Source organism: Bolinopsis microptera, chromosome 2, assembly GCF_026151205.1.
Source record: "Bolinopsis microptera isolate Bmic1 chromosome 2, MBARI_Bmic_1.0, whole genome shotgun sequence".
Lineage (NCBI taxonomy): Eukaryota > Metazoa > Ctenophora > Tentaculata > Lobata > Bolinopsidae > Bolinopsis > Bolinopsis microptera.
The window spans coordinates 6,125,847-6,148,668 of NC_087073.1; the positions used below are offsets into that span (position 1 = coordinate 6,125,847).

The 22,822-nt window shown below is 39.4% G+C and overlaps 2 protein-coding genes across 4 annotated transcripts in view; both read right to left on the reverse strand.

The window, feature by feature from the left end:
- Positions 1-1,009: 1,009 nt before the first annotated feature.
- LOC134826333 (BAI1-associated protein 3-like) overlaps positions 1,010-22,822 on the reverse strand; it is a 58,830-nt gene continuing 37,017 nt past the window's right edge. For 2 of the 3 annotated variants that reach the window (XM_063838669.1, XM_063838668.1), the window contains 7 exons: positions 5,753-5,832; positions 5,466-5,574; positions 5,027-5,110; positions 3,402-3,482; positions 2,707-2,957; positions 2,325-2,511; positions 1,010-1,880 (listed from right to left, as the gene is read on the reverse strand). In XM_063838669.1, the coding sequence (XP_063694739.1) occupies positions 1,722-1,880; positions 2,325-2,511; positions 2,707-2,957; positions 3,402-3,482; positions 5,027-5,110; positions 5,466-5,574; positions 5,753-5,832 (951 nt within the window). In that variant the 3' untranslated portion in view covers positions 1,010-1,721. The remainder of the gene's footprint in view (positions 1,881-2,324; positions 2,512-2,706; positions 2,958-3,401; positions 3,483-5,026; positions 5,111-5,465; positions 5,575-5,752; positions 5,833-22,822) is intronic. The other variant, XM_063838667.1, reaches the window with a different exon arrangement.
- LOC134811466 (uncharacterized) lies at positions 14,808-16,406 on the reverse strand. The gene is made up of 2 exons (XM_063818303.1): positions 15,649-16,406; positions 14,808-14,932 (listed from the first exon to the last, which is right to left on the reverse strand). Exons 1-2 carry the CDS (start codon positions 16,312-16,314, stop codon positions 14,906-14,908), a joined length of 693 nt encoding a protein of 230 aa, XP_063674373.1. The 5' UTR covers positions 16,315-16,406; the 3' UTR covers positions 14,808-14,905.

The window sequence follows — 22,822 nt, forward strand, 5'->3', positions numbered from 1 at the left end:
TATGTGAAGGTCTTTACGATACATGGGGAGCCGCGCACTCGTGCGGACCAAAATTCAAAACATTTCAGCCATAACATTCCAAGCTACTTTTTAAAATTTTTTTGCTATGCCATGAAAGTGGAGGTAAAGCTTGTATCACGTTACCTGGGGACCCCAGGCTATTATGCTCATAAACATAATAAAAATTTGATGGAATGACAGGCTGAGCGCCGCCCAGTAAGTATCACGTTGTGACCCCCATTGTCGTTTTACTATAGTGTAGAGTTTATACATGGGGAGCCGCGCACTCGTGCGCGGTGGGTCATACAACGTATGACAAAAATACATCGATTACAACTGTCGGGGGCCCTTTTAGTTTTAGAACAATCTCGAAGATCGAATGTAAAGTGATTTAGCACGCTCGCAAAAAATGTCTCGATCACGTGATATGACCGTATAAGGAAGTTGGTCTAATTTCTCGTTATGGTTTAGGGTCTGCCCACACTACGCCATGTGGCGACGGGCCACATGGGCCGATTAACCTAAACACACTGTGCCACTTGGCGTGGATTTAGCAAATCCGCGCCTCTATTCAGAGGCACGGATTTCCTGCCCACACTACGCCATGTTGCGACGGGCCACATGGCGTGGGTCAAAAGGCACAGTGTGTTTAGAGCTCCCGCTCTGTGGCCCGTCTATCTAAACACACGGGCGACGGGCCACATGGCGTAGTGTCGGCAGACCCTAGGGTTTCAGTATATACTTTTGTTAGGGATTGAGTTAGGGTTAGGATCAGATTAGAGGGTCGGGTTTCGAATAGTCGTTGAGAGCCAACTAGAGAACGGGTTGAAAAAGTCACGTGACAGTCGAGTGCAGAGTGATTAATGATCTTCAATTTTTTCTAATATAAAATAATTTTCATAACATTGGTTATTGATAATGATATAATTATAAGCGGGAATAAATATTTCATATTTTGAGTTAACATTGGCTGGCACGTATGGAAGCACGTCGGCAAAGAGGAGTCAGCTTCGACCACATCTTTAAATAATCAATTGAAATTTACAATAACATAAATATAATAAAGCAAACAAATCTCTTTTTCGCATAAGTTTGAAAGAGCTTTTACAATTGCAATCAAAACAAAATTGGCAAAATAACAAGTCAATGAATAACAAATAAACACGAAACAAATAAATAATATTAATAGTTAAATAGTACGCTATTTACATGGTTTGATTTTAATGGAGAAATAACCGTTCTTTGTTAAGTTTAAATCCAGTCCATATTTATGACATGTTCTGGGCAAAATTGAGCGTTTATATGACAATTTATAATTCATGTAAACAAATACAAATAACATTAAATGACGCCGGTTGAGAAAATACGAAATAACAATCACTCATTATTAATCACTAACTCTATATAAAATTTCAACCAATTTTTCTTGGAAGTGCAAGAGATTTTTTGGACCACAGCTTCTAAATCTTAGCAGCACAGATGATAGACACTTAACCTTACTGACATGTGGCACAATTCACACCTTTCACGTGAAGATGATTGAGATTCAAGTCCAACTCGGTGGTTTTGACTTTTGAGACGCCAAAAACGCTGCGGACTACTAAACTAGTGGTTAATCACACTCAACTCCCATTCAACAGTGTCTTCTACCAACAGAATCAATATCTCACTAGCTCAGGAACTTTGTCGTTTCAAGTCGAAATAAATTATCTTGATGTCGTTCAGGACTCGGATCCGTGTTTTTGCACAAGACTGACTTTGCTCCCAGTGGTCGAGGATGCTCCACTGTCCGCCAACTTAAACTCCTCCGCTTCCATCGCTTTCTTTCTGATCTCAACAAACTTAGTTGCGATCTTGTCATTCACTCGCCCGGCTAGAATCTGGAATGAAGAGAGTTAAACGAGGCTCTCTGCCAAGAAAGAGTCATGTTTGCTCGCATCTTATTGGCTTATTACCTTACTTTAATTACCTTTGAGGCAAAGTAAAACTATTCCAGACAAATTAGTGAGCGTATGAAATGTAAACACTTAGTATTACGCTAAGTATGGAACGTAAAGGAAAGACACGCACGCAATGACTCAGTCCCAAGAGAGGTGTAGCTTATTTAAAAATTAGTATAACTGTGCCAAACTTGGCATTGTGCCAAACTTGGCACTGTGCCAAGCATCACCTACTGTCTAGACAAATTTTATCGCGTTTAATAATAACGTGTACATATTAATAAGTCCGGTTCGGCAAGCAAATACTTGGTTCAGTTTTCAAGTAACTACACGTTTTTTGTTATAAAGCTCCAAGTAGCACAGCTCCAAGCAGTATCATCGTACCTTGTATATGGAGTCTTGTTTAGGTCGATGAAGGGCCATGGTCCATTTGACGTGCTGCTCTGAGTTCCTGGGCAGGTCAGTAAGTCTGACCATTGCTTCACCTTCGAAGTCATTAGCAGAGATAAAATCGTAGTCAAACACGGTGAGAACCAGAACTCCATTGCAGATTTGATCTTGTGGTATGATGCTGAGGAAGGTTACTTTTAGGTCACGCAGACTAATCATTTATAAATTAACAAAACGTCAATAGGATGTAGCAAATTATGTAATGCCTATTGTATAGTCATATTTTCCCATATTTGACTACTTGAGATCTGCTATTTGAATAAATAAGCTATACAGTATACAGTATGAAGTTACCCTAGCATACAATTTAACTCACAATTCAAACATCTCGTTATAGATAGGTTCCAGTGTGCTTTTCTTAACAGTAGACTGCTTCAGCTCGCAGTCAGGGAACAAATGGTGAGGTACAACTTGGAGTTGAATGAACGGATCACTCTTTCCGTTGGTGTCCAGAGCAATCAGCTCCCGAGCTCCTAGTAGCTTGGCAAACAGTATCGCTTTCCCGTCTCTCCTTTCTTTGAGAGACAGTTTGAGGTCGATAACACCTGCTCCTGTGCTCCGCTCACCCTGGACAAATCTTTAATCAGACAATACAAACTTTGCTGAACAATTTCATCAGAGTTGTGTCAGCATGGTACGAGACGGGGGAACGCAACGACTATTAATGACAATTAATGACCATTAATGACCATTAATGACCATTAATGACCATTAATGACCATTAATGACAATTAATGTCAGACAATAAATGTCAGTATTGGCAAAATAAAAAGACATTAATGGTCGTTGCGTTCCCCCCTACGAGACTATAAAAATGATTGGCTGACTGACTGACTGACTGACTGACTGACTGACTGACTGACTGCCTGCCTGCCTGCCTGCCTGGCTGACTGACTGACTGACTGACTGACTGACTGACTGACTGACTGACTGACTGACTGACTGACTGACTGACTGACTGACTGACTGACTGACTGACTGACTGACTGACTGACTGACTGACTGACTGACCCTCTCTTCACTCTGTTCTTTGTAGTGTCTAATGATGAGTTCTGTCGTGTCCATCTTCTGTAAGTCTATCGTATCGAGGACCTGAATGAAAAGATATTATAAGGACTACCTTATCTGGTCAGCTAAAGCACTCAAATAAAAGACAGACATAAAGGTCCGTAAAATCTAATAAATTATATTTTCTGAGACACTGCCATGTCTATTTCATTTTTAACGTTTTGGAATGTTCACGGGATTTAATCTATTCTAGTTACGCACCCATTTTTTACTTGATGCTAATTATTTTGTTATGGTAAAAACGTTATTGTAAGCTTTGTGGGACTGTTGATGGCTCATGCAATAGTCACACAATTCAAAATCATGTTTTGTGGTAACAATTCCACGCTCATGACCGCCCATGTAGGTTTACCAAATGAATAGCAGGAGTTTCAACTTCCGGTGTCACCCCAGCAGCAATTTGGTCCAGAGAGAGGAGACCCCTATTATCTGTATCACCCTCCATCCCTATAGCTTAACAATAGCCAACAATAGTATGCAGCGCTGCACACAGCACTGATATTATAAAGTTCAGTATATCTTTCAATATGCTGCCTATCATGATTAGATCTCATGCATAATTATCAACAAACAAGACTTTCTATCACTAGGATAATATTAATACGATCCTAAATTTGCACCACCTAAATATAGCTAATTAACGTAATTATCCTGTCTAAATACAGTGATCTAGTAGTATAATACAGTGATCATCTTACAACCTACTACAATATCCCCTGACTCATTACCAAATTATCGTGTCAAACCTTGATTTGAGGCGTGGTAGCCGACTGATTGGGCTGATAGCAGTACATAATATTGGGTATTGACACACGAGCAACAACCTTACGCAGGAGCCAACGAGATGAAGTGACTGGGAGTGGCAGCGCAATTAACCGACCAGGTCGATACAAGTCACGTGATGCCAGGACGGACCTTTGTTCTCGGGCCGGTATTGATATACCTTCTCTCTATATATAGTACTCTATATACTCTATATAGCACGCAGCACCCTCTTATTGGTTATAGGTGGTAGTGTCCTGTTAGCTTATTGGCCCTGCCTGATTCGCTATACACAATATACCCTTAACTACTGATTGCTAAGCCTCGCAATCCTAGATTAGATAATTCTTATTGGACACTGGACAGCCATTAAATTAAATGTAGTTTTATTAATACTATTAGCGTTTATTAGTATAATCTTGCTGTCTATGATTCCTGGTGGTATAAGACCCTCAATATGTTCTGGGATCCAGTGAATCTTCACACGATCAGTATTTAATTAAACTGAAAGAGCTATGATCAAGGAGTTAATAATCTCTACAACTTCCCCGACTTAAATAATCTATTATTAACTTAACAGCCGCAACAAAATGATGAGTGGTGTTAATGCTCAGATACATTAAAAAATCTCCATAAAATAAGGAAACAAAAGCGAAAAATTACGTGATACGAGACTAAAAGCAAAAAGAAAGCAAATAATCACATCTCATCTGATTTGGCAATGAGCAGAGAATGACAACACACTGTGATACCAGAGCGTGATGACTGTAATTCTGAGATTAGAATTGCTGTGGTGTTATTATTACCTGAGTGAAAGCGGGCTCAGCAATCAACTTCTCCTCTGGGACACCATTCTCTCCTAGATTGCTCTGGAAGTGATGCTTCAGAAACTGAAAATGAGGTGAAAGTTAAGCTGAGTGTCTAGACTACTGATTGGCGTGGATTGCTTGCGGAGATGTGATGTATAGCTAGCCTGAGTGGGTAAGCTACTGATTGGCGTTCTGCAGGTGGACAAAAAAGGTTTGAAATGGTCAAAAACGATCACATGTATAAAATATAACTGAAGTCCCTTTTGTGGTTTATTCACGATGGTATCTAACCAAGTTTCTTCGATTAATTTTATTATTGGGATTATTATAAAGTACAAATAAATCAGTCGTGTCACCCATCAATTAATTTACTACATAATTCAATTATTAAATAAAATATTTCTTATATGTCTCATATAAGAAACATGTACAAAACCTTGAGTGATTCGCCGACCCTCTCATAATGCTCCTCCTCTAGTTCAGGCTTGGTTTCCACAACGTCTTTCAACTTCATGCAGATCTTTCCCCAAATGTTCACAACAATGCTGAAACAAACAGTTTGTAGATCCTGTGTCGGCTTGATTGTAGATAGGATATGTAATTTCAGACAACCACCAACCATATATACCACAAACCATATATCACAAACGGTTAATTAAAGATAACGAAGAAAATACTCAAGTAGTTCTCGTGAACATAGAAATTTAGCAGTGTTTAACGTACTTGCCCAAAGTTCCTTTATCCTGCATCCTGCTTATCAGTATAATATTGCTGTCCAGGTAATCCATTAGCATACCCAAAACCTGAAACATTTTAATCAAATATGTTTCCAAATTACACCTAATATTACCTTAATATTATTCCTATAAAAGATACACGGAAGTAAGTGTTGTAACTTGTAAAGGATGGCTCAGGTCTTACTATATCACCGATTACACGAGTACAGACAAAGTGATCAGCGCCACTGCCACACGTCACCCGGCTAACCTGGGCACCCTAAGCTATTATGTTCATAAACATATGCCGAATAGAGATTCAGCGGATAGTAAGGGGAAAAGTGGCATTCCGTTGGATTTGAATGTTCACAAGGATTTCTCAACGGAATATGGTAGTTAGGACCCCTACGAACATAATTAGACTTGTTGCCAATTTTGTATCTCAACAGAAACACCACTTTTACCACTTTTTACCACCTTTGTACCACCTTTCTGGTTTGCCAAATATCTTTAGTTGTGAACGTCGTAGAAGGCTGCAAATTAACCTAGAATGTTTATCTTATCAAGGAGTAAAACTTTTGTATGAAAAATTTTGACATTTGACAATCAGCTAATTGGATAATTACCAATTAGTTAATCACCAAAAAAAGTGAAAATTTTTTATTGGCTCAAAATGATTGAAATCGTTTGAAACACGGAGAAATGTAGTTTTTAGAAAAACTTCAAAAATTGTTCACTTAAAAATTTTTTTCGAGACTTGGAAAAAAGTTTGAAAATTTTAAAATATTTTTTTCCGCCAAAAGTGATCGAATTGCATGAAACGTGGATAAAAATGCTTTGCAGAAAAACTTCGAAGATTTTTAGATTGGGGAATACTAAAATCATCAATATTTGAAGTTGGAGTTCAGTAAATCTCGACATATTTGATATTTTAGTAATTAGGAATAGCTTAGCGGAAAGGGCTGAACCTGAAAAAGGTTATCCACACAATATTAGAGTTTCATAACTAATTACAATACAGCTTTATCAAATTCCACATAAAGAAACAGCATAAAAGGACCATTTAAGATCGAACCGATTTTACCTGCTGTACTATCATTTTATTGATTTCAATGATCAAAACCTCTGTACCGTCAATCTTGCCAATCTATACCGGGTATCTGAATGTACCGGACCTCTTATTTACCTCTATAATTAGACCCAGTTATGCAAGAAATGCGATTTCTCACAGGGATTTCTTTTAACTGTGCACTTTTTGTCACTCTCGCAAGAGGCCCGGTATTATAGGGGGGTATAGGAAGAGAGTGTAAATATACCTTTCATCATCCACTGTGGCTTTTTTGTATTGTGAATGCGCATGCCGCTTCGTTTGCTATGCCAGATACCTCAAATAACCCCCCTATCTCATTGCCAGGGTCGGGATAGAGCTGAAGATAGCATCGAGAGGTTGCTAGAAATAGCTAGATTTAGAGTAAACTGGTGGTAGCTGGGTGGTGCTAGCATGGATGTAGCAGAACGTAGCTACACGAGGTTTCATTGGAGTTGGTTATTTTAATGGCCAAAGAGTGCCGGAACTAAAGTTACTTAAGATTGCAGTTGAGGGGCAGTGTAAACCACGGTGTAGTCAGGGACACAGAGCTACAGTGCAGGAGTACTGCAAAAGAACAGTGCAAGTGATACAGTCTGCAACAGTAAAACGCCGAAGAAGGAGATAAGATTGTGACTGCAGAGGAGGAGAGGAGCTGGAACCTGATTGTGTTTGGGTTGAAAGAAGAGGAGGAAGAAGAGTGTCCTGCTCTGGTAACTGCATTTTTGGAAGAGGTGGAGTGAGAACTTATTTTCAAGCGACAAGGGTGGGTTGAAAGCAACCAGGTACAGCTATCCGACCTATTAAGATCACCGTCCTGAGCTTAACAGCCTTTCATCAGAATCTGATGAAAACAGAGAGACTGACCCACCCTTTTTAGATCCAACGAAACCCTTTATATAAATCGACTTTACCGCATGAATTACTTCATGGTATCTTCTTATCAAGGCTACAGACCTTGCCGTACCGGATTTATTGATCAAAGTGAGTCTCTTTAGCCCTCTTCTTCTTTAGAGCTTTAGGTTAGTGATCAAACTCTTCGCAACTCGCTCTTCACTGGATCTATCAGGACAGATTCACATCTTTTTAGGTCTCAACCAGCCTTAGTTTTCCTGTTTTCATCATGTAGTACGTTCTGCTACCTCCATTTTAGCACCACCCAGCTTCCATCAGTTCACTTTAAGTCTAGCTTCGTCGGCGTTTTACTGTTGCAGACTGTATCACTTGCACTGTTCTTTTGCAGTACTCCTGCACTGTAGCTCTGTGTCCCTGACTACACCGTGGTTTACACTGCCCCTCAACTGCAATCTTAAGTAACTTTAGTTCCGGCACTCTTTGGCCATTAAAATAACCAACTCCAATGAAACCCCGTGTAGCTACGTTCTGCTACATCCATGCTAGCACCACCCTGCTACCACCAGTTTATTCTAAATCTAGCTATTTCTAGCAACCTCTCGATGCTATCTCCAGCTCTATCCCGACCCTGGCAATGATATAGGGGGGTTATTTGAGGTATCTGGCATAGCAAACGAAGCGGCATGCGCATTCACAATACAAAAAAGCCACAGTGGATGATGAAAGGTATATTTACACTCTCTTCCTATACTCCCCTATAATACCGGGCCTCTTGCGAGAGTGACAAAAAGTGCACAGTTAAAAGAAATCCCTGTGAGAAATCGCATTTCTTGCATAACTGGGTCTAATTATAAAGGTAAATAAGAGGTCCGGTACTTTCAGATACCCGGTATAGATTGGCAAGGTTTTGATCATTGAAATCAATAAAATGATAGTACAGCAGGTAAAATCGGTTCGATCTTAAATGGTCCTTTTATGCTGTTTCTTTATGTGGAATTTGATAAAGCTGTATTGTAATTAGTTATGAAACTCTAATATTGTGTGGATAACCTTTTTCAGGTTCAGCCCTTTCCGCTAAGCTATTCCTAATTACTAAAATATCAAATATGTCGAGATTTACTGAACTCCAACTTCAAATATTGATGATTTTAGTATTCCCCAATCTAAAAATCTTCGAAGTTTTTCTGCAAAGCATTTTTATCCACGTTTCATGCAATTCGATCACTTTTGGCGGAAAAAAATATTTTAAAATTTTCAAACTTTTTTCCAAGTCTCGAAAAAAATTTTTAAGTGAACAATTTTTGAAGTTTTTCTAAAAACTACATTTCTCCGTGTTTCAAACGATTTCAATCATTTTGAGCCAATAAAAAATTTTCACTTTTTTTGGTGATTAACTAATTGGTAATTATCCAATTAGCTGATTGTCAAATGTCAAAATTTTTCATACAAAAGTTTTACTCCTTGATAAGATAAACATTCTAGGTTAATTTGCAGCCTTCTACGACGTTCACAACTAAAGATATTTGGCAAACCAGAAAGGTGGTACAAAGGTGGTAAAAGTGGTGTTTCTGTTGAGATACAAAATTGGCAACAAGTCTAATTATGTTCGTAGGGGTCCTAACTACCATATTCCGTTGAGAAATCCTTGTGAACATTCAAATCCAACGGAACCCTTAAATCGACCAATTTTCCCCTTACTAGGAACGACAGGCTGAACGCCAACGCGGCTGGTAAATTTAGCTGCGACGGTAAATTTCACGCCAGCGCGGGCCAGCGCCCTACAATTTGGAATTTAATATTTACAACATCCTAGGAGCTCATTAATTAATTAATTAATTAGGAGCTCTCATTAGAGTGCCACATCCAGTGCTCCGTATAAGAATATTAACTGTGCGTCTGTGGATACTTACATTCATGACATCAATTTATGACTATGTACCAGTACTGCAGACTGAGACACCATCAACTCCATCGCACCGGTCGGTTTGAGGGCGTCGATTTTGAAAAATTGAAATCCTGCAGGTCACTTTGGTTACTATGGTCACTATGGTCCAGGGTAAGCTGTGATCAGTTGCTGGACAGTGCCACATTCAGATAATTGAAATCCTGATTATGGCTAATTTCAAATTCATTCATTTTATAATTAGTTCTCTTTAGGAAAAAGGCATTTGCTGTCCAACTAAAATGAAGCATCTGCCAATTAAAAAATAATCGTTGGAAAACGTCGCCGTATGCTGTAGGAAAATTGTTATAAACTAGACGAAAAATCTCGATTAGTTGGCAACGCCGAACCGGCCGACTGAATTGATTTAGTCTCCCAAATTGCTAATGGCAAAGCAATACAGCAGTATAGCAGGTACAGTTATTCTAAATTAAATGACATTTGGATGAGATTATGATTACTCTAACAGATTATGATTACTCTAACAGTACAGGTGAATGTCTTAATAAGAGACGATGATATCTCTCTCTCTCTCTCTCTCTCTCTCTCTCTCTCTCTCTCTCTCTCTCTCTCTCTCTCTCTCTCTCTCTCTCTCTCTCTCTCTCTCTCTCTCTCTCTCTCTCTCTCTCTCTCTCTCTCTCTCTCTCTCTCTCTCTCTCTCTCTCTCTCTCTCTCTCTCTCTCTCTCTCTCTCTCTCTCTCTCTCTCTCTCTCTCTCTCTCTCTCTCTCTCTCTCTCTCTCTCTCTCTCTCTCTCTCTCTCTCTCTCTCTCTCTCTCTCTCTCTCTCTCTCTCTCTCTCTCTCTCTCTCTCTCTCTCTCTCTCTCTCTCTCTCTCTCTCTCTCTCTCTCTCTCTCTCTCTCTCTCTCTCTCTCTCTCTCTCTCTCTCTCTCTCTCTCTCTCTCTCTCTCTCTCTCTCTCTCTCTCTCTCTCTCTCTCTCTCTCTCTCTCTCTCTCTCTCTCTCTCTCTCTCTCTCTCTCTCTCTCTCTCTCTCTCTCTCTCTCTCTCTCTCTCTCTCTCTCTCTCTCTCTCTCTCTCTCTCTCTCTCTCTCTCTCTCTCTCTCTCTCTCTCAATAATACGCGGCTACCAGGAAAGTCTGATTATTCGGGTGGCAAGTACGACCAGCCATATTATTGTCATGTTTAAGGTTAACAGTTACTAGTTTTAATTACAGGCTACAATTAAAACGTGTTCGGCATTTGAGTACAATTTGAAATATAATCACTGGGTTTTCTCCTTCCATCGGCTGATGTGTCACGACTAATGTAAAACCAGGCGGGAAGTAATGATTAACACAGCAGCTTATGGATCAAAGATCCATGAAGTTGATGGAAATGGAAGGGATGAAAAAGGCTGGCAATATTTAACAATCTAACATGGTTTTAAACACACCCCAATTATCCCTTAACTTAGAAAGAGTACTCACGCCTATGGAATCTCTCCGAGACTCTGATCGCAAAACAAGGGCACTAGAAGAAGGCCTAGTTCTCGACTTGGAACCATGATTGGAACCGTGTTTTGACCTCCCCATGTCACTGAATTTTGTTAGCTTTGGGTGTTTCAGCTGTTTCCTCTCTCGTCGTAAGTGCTTCTCCGAAGTAGAGTCATAATTATTGTAAGGATGATCGGAAGGACGATCGGAAGAGCTACCTTTTTCTATTCTTTTCCTGGTTTTTCTTTCGCTTGGTCGACGCGGGGTGAGCTTTTCCTTTCCATCATAAACACCTTCCTGTTTGACAACAGACAGAAGACTGCTCGAAGATCTAGCCAGCTCTTCGGTGGTCAAGTATTGTCTCTGGTGTTTAGACAGTGTATTATCCTTAGCCAGTTTTCCGACAGAAGAAGGTCGATCTGGAGTTTTGAGTGAAGGGTGGTGGCCTTTCCGTACCGAATCGTCTTTACAAAGTGAGTTATCACTCCCTCTTTCAGAGTCCACTCTCTTCTTTCGAACTGTCATGCTACGGTCCCTTGTACTGGTCTTTTCCCGATGTTTCTTTGTTTTTCCTTCAGATTCCTTGGTGCTTGATTTTTTGTCAGAATCATGTCGACGAACTTTTCTCCTTATCTTTTCTGCATCTTCGTTAAGTTTGTTAGAATGGTCTCTTCTCAATGAGCGATCATGTCTCTTGTTTCGTAAGCTGTGTCTGTAAGTATCATCTTCTGTCCTAACACCTTCCTTGAAAAGAAGTGTTTCAGTATGTGATTTCCCTACCCTGCGTTTTGAATGATGTTTTCGAGTATGGTCTTTCTCAGCATCCGGAAGAAAAACAGAGTCCGTAGAGCCTATCTTGTCTGCATCACCGTGATCAGGATCAATACTAGAACTGCTTCTTCGTTCCGCTTTAACAACCTCGGTATGCTGCTGATTATCAAACATGTACTGACTGTCGTGCGAGGCGGCACTGTCAGAGAACTGGTCAGGAGCGGTGACAGCATCATGGAACTCATCATGGAACTCATGGTCCACCTCCAACAAGTTGGTAGAACTGGAACTGCGGAGATCGTCAGCACTCTCGCCAGGTCTGATAGTTAGGGAGTGGGAACTGTTCTCAACACTGTCCGTCCCGCCCTCTTCTGGGTGCTCCTCAACACCCCCTCCCACCAATGAAGTGGCAACGTTTAATAGCCAGCCCACCCCTCGGAGAGATGACTTCCTTCCCTCGCGGTCTGGTGACAGGCGCACTGTAACTGGGAGGTTGTCCAATGTGACGAGAGACGGTAGATTGTCTGCTTCAACAGAGGAGTCGGACTCGTCCGAATCACTGGTGAGATCCGGCTCTCTCACTTCCATTGCCAGGCCACTTTCCGGGGCAAGGTAAACTGAATGTATTTACAGGAGTAACTTTATGTCAAAGTGCGCGATAGGAGGAAATACGAAGAAGTGTTTAAATCCATGTAGTAATGATGAGTGCATATAATCACTACTTAATGATAGGGAATCAGATCACGTGATTCCTCCCATGCCACAATTACCACCCTTCTGCGTACCAGGATTGGCTACCCGTTGCCGCGTCCGAATCGGGTTTTGACATTGCAATAATTGCAGTAATTTTAAATTTGAATATCTGTTTATCTTCTGAAAATGGATTTGCAAGCTCCCGTCAACGGTCAAATCACGAACAATAGCTGTTCCTGAACTAATGTGCTAACCTGTTAACCTGCATATTCTGTAGACACTTTGTTTCCATGGCAATATGCAGGATAAACGGTACTGGTTAGTTAAATGCTGTTCTAGGAGCGAGACATAACTTATTATACCGCTTTGACATGCCACACTGCACTCATCCAACAAACGTAAACAACCTGATCACGTGGTCACCAAGCAGATAGTGAGATTTACTAATCTGGGTCGTACGACGTGGACCAAGATAAATCAGGTTTAGGTCAGTGTGTAATTACCGCTTTTGAAAAGTTCAAACGAAAGAGATTATTAAATTGTTGATGAGTGATGAGTATCGAAAAAAGAGATGTAATTTCTTAGTGAAGTAATCGATTATTCGTAAGATTTCTTGATTAGCATAATGAATTTAGTACAAATTTCATGAATCTCTGTAATAATATGTAATAAGTAATTTTAAATTACCCAAAGAGAAATTGGTACAAAATAAATGAACCTAGGAAAACATTACCTTACTTCTAAAGAGAGCAGATTCAATAATTGTGCAGTAATCTATACAATATTCATGTATGATATCTTTCTTCCTATTTTCTTTCGGAAATCATTCGTAACTTTTCCGAATATTTGTGGACGAACGTAGAGGACCGACGATCAGCCATTTATTTGCTTGGAAATTTGATTCCGAATTTAACAGTCATTTAAGATGACTAGATATTCTGAGCAGGCGAAGTTAAATCGTAATTTAGCTAAATTCCGCCTTTGAAAAGTTTAAACGTAGTGAAAGTCATTGTTAAATTGTTGATGAGTATCAAAAGAACAGTCATATCATTTTTCACCTAACCTACGTTGATGAAATCAATTATCCATAAGCTTTTATGATTAGGAAAATCTCACGAATCTCTTTAGCAACTAATTCTAAATTACTTAAAAATTGGTACCCATGAATACATATTACTAGGAAAACGTTTATACTTGTAGTTGTCTTACTTTCAAAAAATAATAATCAAAATTAAGAATTAATACGCATTTACGATATCTTACTTTGTATTTTCTTTAAGAAAATATTGGTCAGAATATCTTCTCAAAAGACCTATTAAATTCCGTTTACACGAAAGTCTAATTTCGAATTAAATATAACACGGAATCATCTGATATTAACAACTTGATATTAAACATCAGAAAAAAGTTTAAATGACCAAAACCATTCAAAGTCAAACCTGAATTATTTATTTACATTACTTTCAAAAAGATCCCTCAAATAATTAATACATCAATTAATATTAGTTTCATGCAAATTCGAGCTGCACTCGATCTGGTTCAACACAAATTATATTTATATCCGAGGTTCAATATTTGTTGATCAATGAGTCATGAACCTAAACAGTACACAAACGACGTTTATTTCACCTATCATTTATCTACTTGGTAATTTATCCAGCTGATAACATCAAACTTTATGATCATCATCAAGTTGAGCTGAAGGTTTCTGTTGTTTAACCATTCCGCGTTTTGAATCAGATCACGTGACAGCAGGTAGCTTTAAAACTCAGCTCAACTCTAGAAGAACCCCAGAAATATATTGACCTAATGTTCGCCACTGCTACCTCTTCCGCCGGTCATTGTAGAGGCGACGAGCTTCGACGAAGTGGTCCTCGATGTGGTCCACGAGACAGGTGAGCCACCTGGAGAAACAGTTCAACACCACCTGGGGATATATTGATAAGTAAGTATACCATCTGGTGAAGTTATTTTGTTAACTTTGCTCTGCTAAAAATATAATCTACTGCTAAAAATATGATCTGCTAAAAATATGATCTGCTAAAATATGATCTACTAGACTTAAATGTCACATACTGGCCAAGTGCCAAGTGCTATGGTGGTGTTCAGACGAGAACACAATTCTGCAATACAGGGTGGCCCAAAATTTAGTGAAAGGAGCAAATAGATGTTGTATTTATGCTGTGTAAATATTTTTGATGATCTGAGAAGTTAATTAAGGAGTTAATTAAGAGCCACCCTGTTTTAAAGGCCTTTTCACATAGTTTAAGAGTGCTTCTTTTCAGCAAAGAGGTGCTTTAAAACAGAGGTGCTGTAAAAGGTAAGTTAGCAGTTTTTTTACCCTTACCGATTTTACGAAAATTGTGGTTTAGTGATAGTTCTATCTAAACAGACGCTTGCTTTTGTCCTGCAGATTGGGGGTTTTATTAGCAGGAACTTACAAAAGCACTCTGTCAACCATGCAATTCATTAATGCCAGGTTAACGCACGGCATGGTGGGTGATACAGGCATGCCAACACTATTCTCGCTGACACTCATAGTGTGTACCATTAGGTTGGGGTGAGCAAGTTAGTTGATGGAATGTGGAGTTTTCAATTGCAGTTAGGATGTGATAGAAAAAGCATCCAGTTGCAATATAGATAAAGATACAGATCTATGTCAAGTTTCTAAGACCACATGCAAATTCACAAGATTAAAACGCCAAGATGAAATCAGTAAAACTATCACACTATCAGAGGATGAAGAGAACCAACACCATGCACAAGATTGTTGCCTACATTGTGACTGTTACTGGATTTGGGGGATTTACGAACGGCCCGTGGTGACATGATGACTTCCCGAGCTAAATTGTACTTAGTTCGGGAGGAGGACCAACGAGGAGGACCATCGTTGTGGAAAGTGTCTCCTTCTAATTGGACAGTAGGAATTACCGGTTTTACGTTCACGGTAGGAATTGTCGATTTCACGTGCAGGCCATTTTTCTTTGAATGGCTGTGCTTCTGAAATTCCGGTATAATGCAATTGGATGTTCATTCTTATCATCAGCACGTTCTGAGTAACTTATAGCCATATAGATATCGATAATTTTTAACAATAAAAACTAATACAAAGTGTTAACTTACGCCAGATTTAGAATCCGCCGTTGCTACTTTTTTCTGAGTCTCCGCACCCAGAATTTGGTCTCTGTGTCGATACAACGGAGAATTCTCGTCCAGGTCGGCTTCTGTTATCCGTCTGGTGGTCGTAACCCGACGTTGACAGACTTCACTTGGTTTCAGATAGACCGAGGGCAGTCCATATCTTGGCAGCGGTTCCCCGCCTAGATCTGATAGATTTAATTTCTTATCGACGGATGGAGAATTTGGATCTGATCCTTTGAGATGAGACCTGATTTTAGGCATATCTCCAACGCTATCATCCCCTTCCTCATCCTCGCTCTCGTCATCAGTAAGATTGTAACCGTACATATCATCGTCTGACTCCAGGTTAGACCGACTGCTTCCAGCCCCGTTAGAGTCTCTAGTAATGGATGATCTGGGTTTAAGAGAACCTGTCGGCGGTGCACCGATCTGGAGCGGACCAGCTACTTTGTCTTCAGTCAGCAGTTTACTGATTGTGTCATTTGCTTCGTCGACAAGCTCGATAAAGCTACCAAACAATCCTGATTTCTGATCTGAATCTGTTCCATTTCGGGACCTGTTGTCTCGGGCTTCCTTTATTCGATCGTCGACTGATGTCGATATCTCGTCGAATTTACCCTTTACGGCATCAAAAATATCGTCAAACATTTGCCATATCACAGTTGAGCACGTCCCATGTCTGAAAGAAAAAGTACGGAAATCAGCAGAGACGGGAGATGGTATAAAGATTTCCAATTGTTTGCAGCAAAAGCATGAGGAGCTTCAATAAAATGCATAAATATTGACGTCAATATTCAATAAATCTTTAGCAAAAATTAGACGAAATGTGGCAAATCAGCCGGTTATTCAAAATCAAAATGCAAGCGATGCTTAAAATTAGAACCGTAATTGAGATCCCAGACGAAGAAAGATGATATAACTGTCAGTAAATTATTAGCAGGTCTAGAAAGGGTTCAGACTAGAAATGAGTGTAGAATCTGCGTGCTCGTGGAACCAATTAGCAACGTCACCTGCCTGTAGTATGAAGGAGACCTAACTTCCGACCGACCTTCTAAATTTAGATTATACTTATATCGGTAAAATGGTAGAAAGTGTGTCAGATAGTGGTTACAAATTGTCTAATCTCCAAGCAACAGAAATAAACCACTTGCCTGGACAATATCCTTGAAGCGTACAATTGTGAAGCAATTGATCACTTATAATCACTAACTACAGTGATTCCGCATATAATTGACATTTTTAATATGATTGATAAAAGTCGGAAAAATCACAGCGACAGAGAGTGGAGAGGCTTAACCGTAGCATGGAGACGATTTAGGAACCATTAAAATAAAAAGTAATGTATTTGTATCGAAATACAGCCTCATTTGCGGTTGATAGACAGAAATTAAGCTGGTCTGTGGCAAATTGGGCTGCATCACGACTTCCTGTTACCAGTACCACATGTTTCTGGATACAGGCTGTTCAGCCTAGCCAATGACCCGACGATTGACTAATAATCCAGCTGTTCAGGAATAGGTTCGATTTAATTTTCCTGACAGGTTGAAGTAAAACTATATAGTGCTCTGTAAAGAAGTAACCAGCTAGTAACCAGCTAGTGGACACGGACGTGGTAACCTGGGAACAGGATGGAAAAACTCTGCCACTGGCTGCTAAATCTCACCAAAAACGGCAATTTAGAGTGACCGGTACTTATTAACTAGACTTCAAAGAGACCAAAATGAGAAACTTCCGCAACCGCAACCAACTCAGAGCTGTTTGTTGTACCATATCAAAACGTTACAGGAATCAGGAGTCAGGATTACACAATGCACATTTATCATCTTAAAAGCGCCTGGTCTAGTCGTCTTATATGTCGATTGTCAGTTCACAATAATTTGCTAAACTGACACCATTATATTTAGAATAACTAAATGAACAAAAGCGTTGAAAATATTCGTTGGCTTTTATGTCACTAGCCTTCGCCGTAAAAATAAGGCATATTTAAGCCGTATAATACGACAAAATATGATGGCTTATACGAGTCAAGGTTCTCTCCTTTCTTGTGCTATTATAAGTGGCACGTGCTTAGTAATAGCGTATGAGATGGGTCTCATATTATGACGACAGGGCCGTAACATTGATAATAACGTGGCAGTGGGCGGCGTGACAATGCCTCGTATATCAAATATATCTCACCATCAAAATATCACGGCACAGCTAGGTCACTCCACAAATCTATCTTAGGCCATCATGAAATATCACAGCACTGTTTAGTCACTGCAACAAAATATCAAGGCAATGTTTAATCACTGCAACAAAATATCACGGCACGGTTTAGTCACTGCAACAAAATATCAAGGCACTGTTTAGTCACTGCAACAAAATATCACGGCACTGTTTAGTCACTGCAACAAAATATCACGGCACTGTTTAGTCACGGCATCAAAATATCACGGCACTGTTTAATCACTGTATCAAAATATCACGGCACTGTTTAATCACGGCATCAAAATATCACGGCACTATTTAGTCACTGTATCAAAATATCACGGCACTATTTAGTCACTGTATCAAAATATCACGACACTATTTTAGTCACTGTATCAAAATATCACGGCACTGTTTAATCACTGTATCAAAATATCACGGCACTGTTTAATCACGGCATCAAAATATCACGGCACTGTTTAGTCACGGCATCAAAATATCACGGCACTATTTAGTCACGGCATCAAAATATCACGGCACTGTTTAATCACTGTATCAAAATATCACGGCTCTGTTTAATCACTGTATCAAAATATCGCGGCACTATTTAGTCACTGTATCAAAATAGCACGGCACTGTTTAGTCACTGTATCAAAATATCGCGGCACTATTTAGTCACTGTATCAAAATATCACGGCACTGTTTAATCACGGCATCAAAATATCACGGCACTATTTAATCACGCCACGATTTACTGTGGTACTCTACTAGCGAGATCTCAGCCCTGAAATGAAGATCGGCGTAGAAACAAAACATGAGCAAATAGCCAGCGCGGAAAGAAAATGCTTTCGGAGAGGTATTCCCAAATCAACTCCACAAATCTATCTCACCATCCCCATCATGAAATATCACGGCACAGTTTAGCTCAAAGCAACAAAATATCACTGCAACAAAATATCACTGCAACAAAAGATCACGGCACAGTTTAGCTCAAAACAAAATAGGAGCAAATAGGCTTGGTATTCCCAAGCGTCATTCAGTTACCCAGTACCCAGTACCCAGTACCCAGTACCCAGTACCCAGTACCCAGTACCCAGTGTACCTGAGCTGAAAGAGGAAGAATTGTACCGGTTCAGTCTTCCAGTAGTATTCCTCGTAGGAGAGAGAAACTCTCTGTGGTGCCATGTGCCTAACTTTTAACTAACGACTAAATTGATTAATTAAATAGCGCAGGTTGAAGGAACTCTTTTGTTTCTTACTAAGTTATTAATTAGTCGCATGATTCGACCTCTTTGAAACAGGATATAATTAAAGTTGAAAGAGCTCTTATTTCGATCTATGTAGTGTTATTATACTGTCATGTAGAATGAATAATGAAGAAATTAAAAGAAGGAAATCTCAAACGACAATCAATGACCGAGCAATCAATATAATATTCAAGGAAATAAGCTATTAATATCCCCAGTCATTAATAGTAACAACTGGAAATCCAAAGCTAGTGCTTCGTAGCGTGAAGAGAAATGGGTAATTGCAAAGAAAATGCACATTGTCTTCTGGTTCTTTATTTGATACAAGAGAACCACAATTTTCGGACGTGAGGAGAGTTAGGACTCCTCCAGTCCTCCAACTACATTAAATTAATTCCTTCTGTAACGTCCTCAATGAATGTATTTAATCGTAGTTGTGAAAATAGTTTAAAACTGTTAGTTGGCATCTATAGGACAATTATCTGAATTTTTCTTCTTTATCTTGAATAAAAATTACAACACACAAAAAATATCCCCAGTTGCTGTAGAGTCAGCGATGTGTTTCACTTGGTGATTGTGTAAATTATGACTAGTAAAGTAGCTTTTTCAAGAAAAATGTCCAATGCAACCATGTGGCAATAGCAATTGAGAACCTTATATGATGAACATCTTATACATAGTGTCAGAACATGACAAACTTCTTTTTATCTCAGACTATAAAAACGAAAATATTATCAAACTTCGATCGGAACTCTTCTCGAGCATGACTTCAAATCAATCGAGGACCATTCTTTAAAATAATCAGGTGCTAGTTTAATTCACGATTCACACGCAAATATTATACCTTAAAGGATTCCCATATCTGAAAAGCCAATTCGTTAGAAATGGTTAAAAACTGCTTTTTCAGGCGTTGATTTTTTGCTTGAATCTCAAAATCTCATGCTGGTTAACAAATTCTCAATTACATAACTGCATAATATGATTACGTAACTTTGGGCAGTGTTCCAATCAGATATTATGACACAGATCGACAGACAAGAACGGCGAGAGATATATAAAACTAGGGATTAATGCGAGTCAAATGAGTAATCGTGTCTTGTGAAAACAAGTGTCTTGTGTATTTATGCAAGTCGTGAGCGAGCCATGGAACTTGTTACAAAGTAAATATGAATAGGCAATTTGGCCGTGTTTCCTGCTGTAATACCGGGATTGTAAATACGGCGAACTATAAACAAATACTGAAGTCAATCTTTACAATCTGTTATTTCACCCAGTTCCAAATAAAACTCAGCGATAACTGTCATTCTCATGATCTCATAGAAACATCCGTGAATTGATCTTTAAATATGAAAGTAACAAGTTGGGTGGTGGCCTATCAAGGTTGTAATTGGGACGCAAAGATAATTGGTCAATTTGCCCGTTCAAGATAGCACGCGCTAGGCATAAGTAGGCATCTTATCAGTAATCAGGCAGACAGGAAGTTGAGGAGCTATCCCGAGCTATCTAGCTTTATTATCACCGAATAAATGCGGAGTGAAAGTTTAACTAAACGACTGGATTTAAACTTCTAGAGAAAACTTGATCGTGAGGTAGAGCAACGAGCAAATAAACAATGACGTCAAATAATGCACATTGACTCCTGTAAATCATTGTGATGCAAGCCATTGACAAAATAATGATGCGTGGAAAATTAAAGACAGAGTTGAAAAGTTTTAATTGGACAAATTTACAGGATCGACTAATTGAATAGTTAGATTAGAACGAACTATACAAATGTAGTATATGATTTATAGCTCATGTACATATGATAACTGCTGATGGCTTGATCATAAAAAAGATTTCACACCAAATATAATATTAATATTGGGGAAACATGCCCAAACCAGCACATGACAACGGGCACATGACAACGGGTGTATGATTTGAGAACAGCAATTCCTCAGAATTTGGCAATCAGGCAAGCAACAAAATGGCGTAGATCAAAGAAACCCGAAGATTGGGAACAGGGAAATCCTATCATAATACCATGCTATGATTACCTACGTCACATCGACAACAACAAACAGTTACACAATTTAACGGTAACAATAAAAACATAATGTGCCCCAGTACCCAGGTGCCCGGACTGGGCTAGATTAGAAATCAGTACCCCTCCAGGTGACCCCTCCTGACCCCTCCTGCCTCTCTCTCTGCCTCTCTCTCCCCTCCTGCAACCTCCCCGGTCCTAGTCATATTACCGGGGAATGATTATTATAGCGGGAACCAGACGTAGCATTGCAGGTGCTCATTGTCATACCCCTACACGTCACAGCTCATACCTCCCGCACATAATGGTGTCATCCCCCGTGGCACTGCTGTCTGGGTGTCCCCTGATACAATACCCCGGTAGTAACTAAGTAACAGAGCCGAGCTAATCCTCAAATTGTTGCGCTTTGAGATCGAAGTGAATTGTGCTTGTAGCTAGGCAGTTTGAGATTGAAATGAATTGTATGGGCTTTAATAACGCCGTGCAATCAGATAATGGAGATGGAGCTTCTGTAGTGTTTCAATCAGGGATAAAAAGAAAATGAGAGTGCTTGTAGAAATCGGCTATTTCTAAAGTTAGTCAGCAGACCATGACAAAGGTAAACGGAAAAGATACGGATAATGTGAAAGGAAAACTCATTTTTAGACAATGGGAACAGCGTAACTCACTATTTTTAAACACCGACTTCATACTTTCATAAGACTATAAGTATAAGACTAGGAGTGAATAATGACTTATTGAAAGGATGGTCAGCCTGAAATTTTATGGAAACTTGATTTTGAAATTGCAGTCGACTAAGGAACTAAAACCTGTTGTCTTCGAAACCAAACAAACATATACCCATAACTTATGCCCATTATATATATGACATCCGTTAATCCTAAACTCTGAACATTTTTTATTATATAAGGGCCAAAGCAAGTGGGAGTTCATTATAGGCAGCTTAATCCATAGCTGGGAAAAACGCAGCCAACAAACATCTAAAAGGTGCCGAACTCTACGAACTTTTTACAAAATTTAGTCGAACAGCTACAGTCCAACTACACTCATTCTGAGGAAATCCACATTGAAGATCTGAGATCGTACGGATGACGAGGTGATTATCCGCGAAACTTCGGTCACATATTATGCTTCCTAATTTTAGTCCGTCACACTGAAAATTTTGGGAGCCAGTGGCCTAAGGATCTTGGAAAACCTGTGACGGCGTCACAGGTTTTCCAAGATCCTTAGGCAATTGGCTCCCAAAATTTGCATTAAGGCTGCATTGGGCAATTGATTCAAGGTAAGTAGGTATGGTAAGTAAAAACAAGACGCTCGTTAAGTGTTCATTCTATTTATTTTTCTAAAGCTCTTCTAGCTTTTCTTTGGCTGCCTTAAAGTTTCGTAATTAATTCATCCCTAGTCTGAAGTCTCGAAACATTAAATTTCAAGACACATCTAGCTTGATAACATTGAATCCGATTTTTCCAGCGATTTCCAGAAAATCGGAAAAGTTCTATGAACTAAATGTATCTGGGAATAAGGAACTTACTATCTGAAATTTGGAACAGCTTAAAAATAAGCTTGCTATGCCATCAGCAGATTCAAAACAAAGGGGCAAGCTATCGGTAATAACCGAAGAGGTAAAGGCACGAGGAGAAGACATCAGTCAAATTTCTATAGAGTTCTATCATTATTTGAAAGAGGGATGACG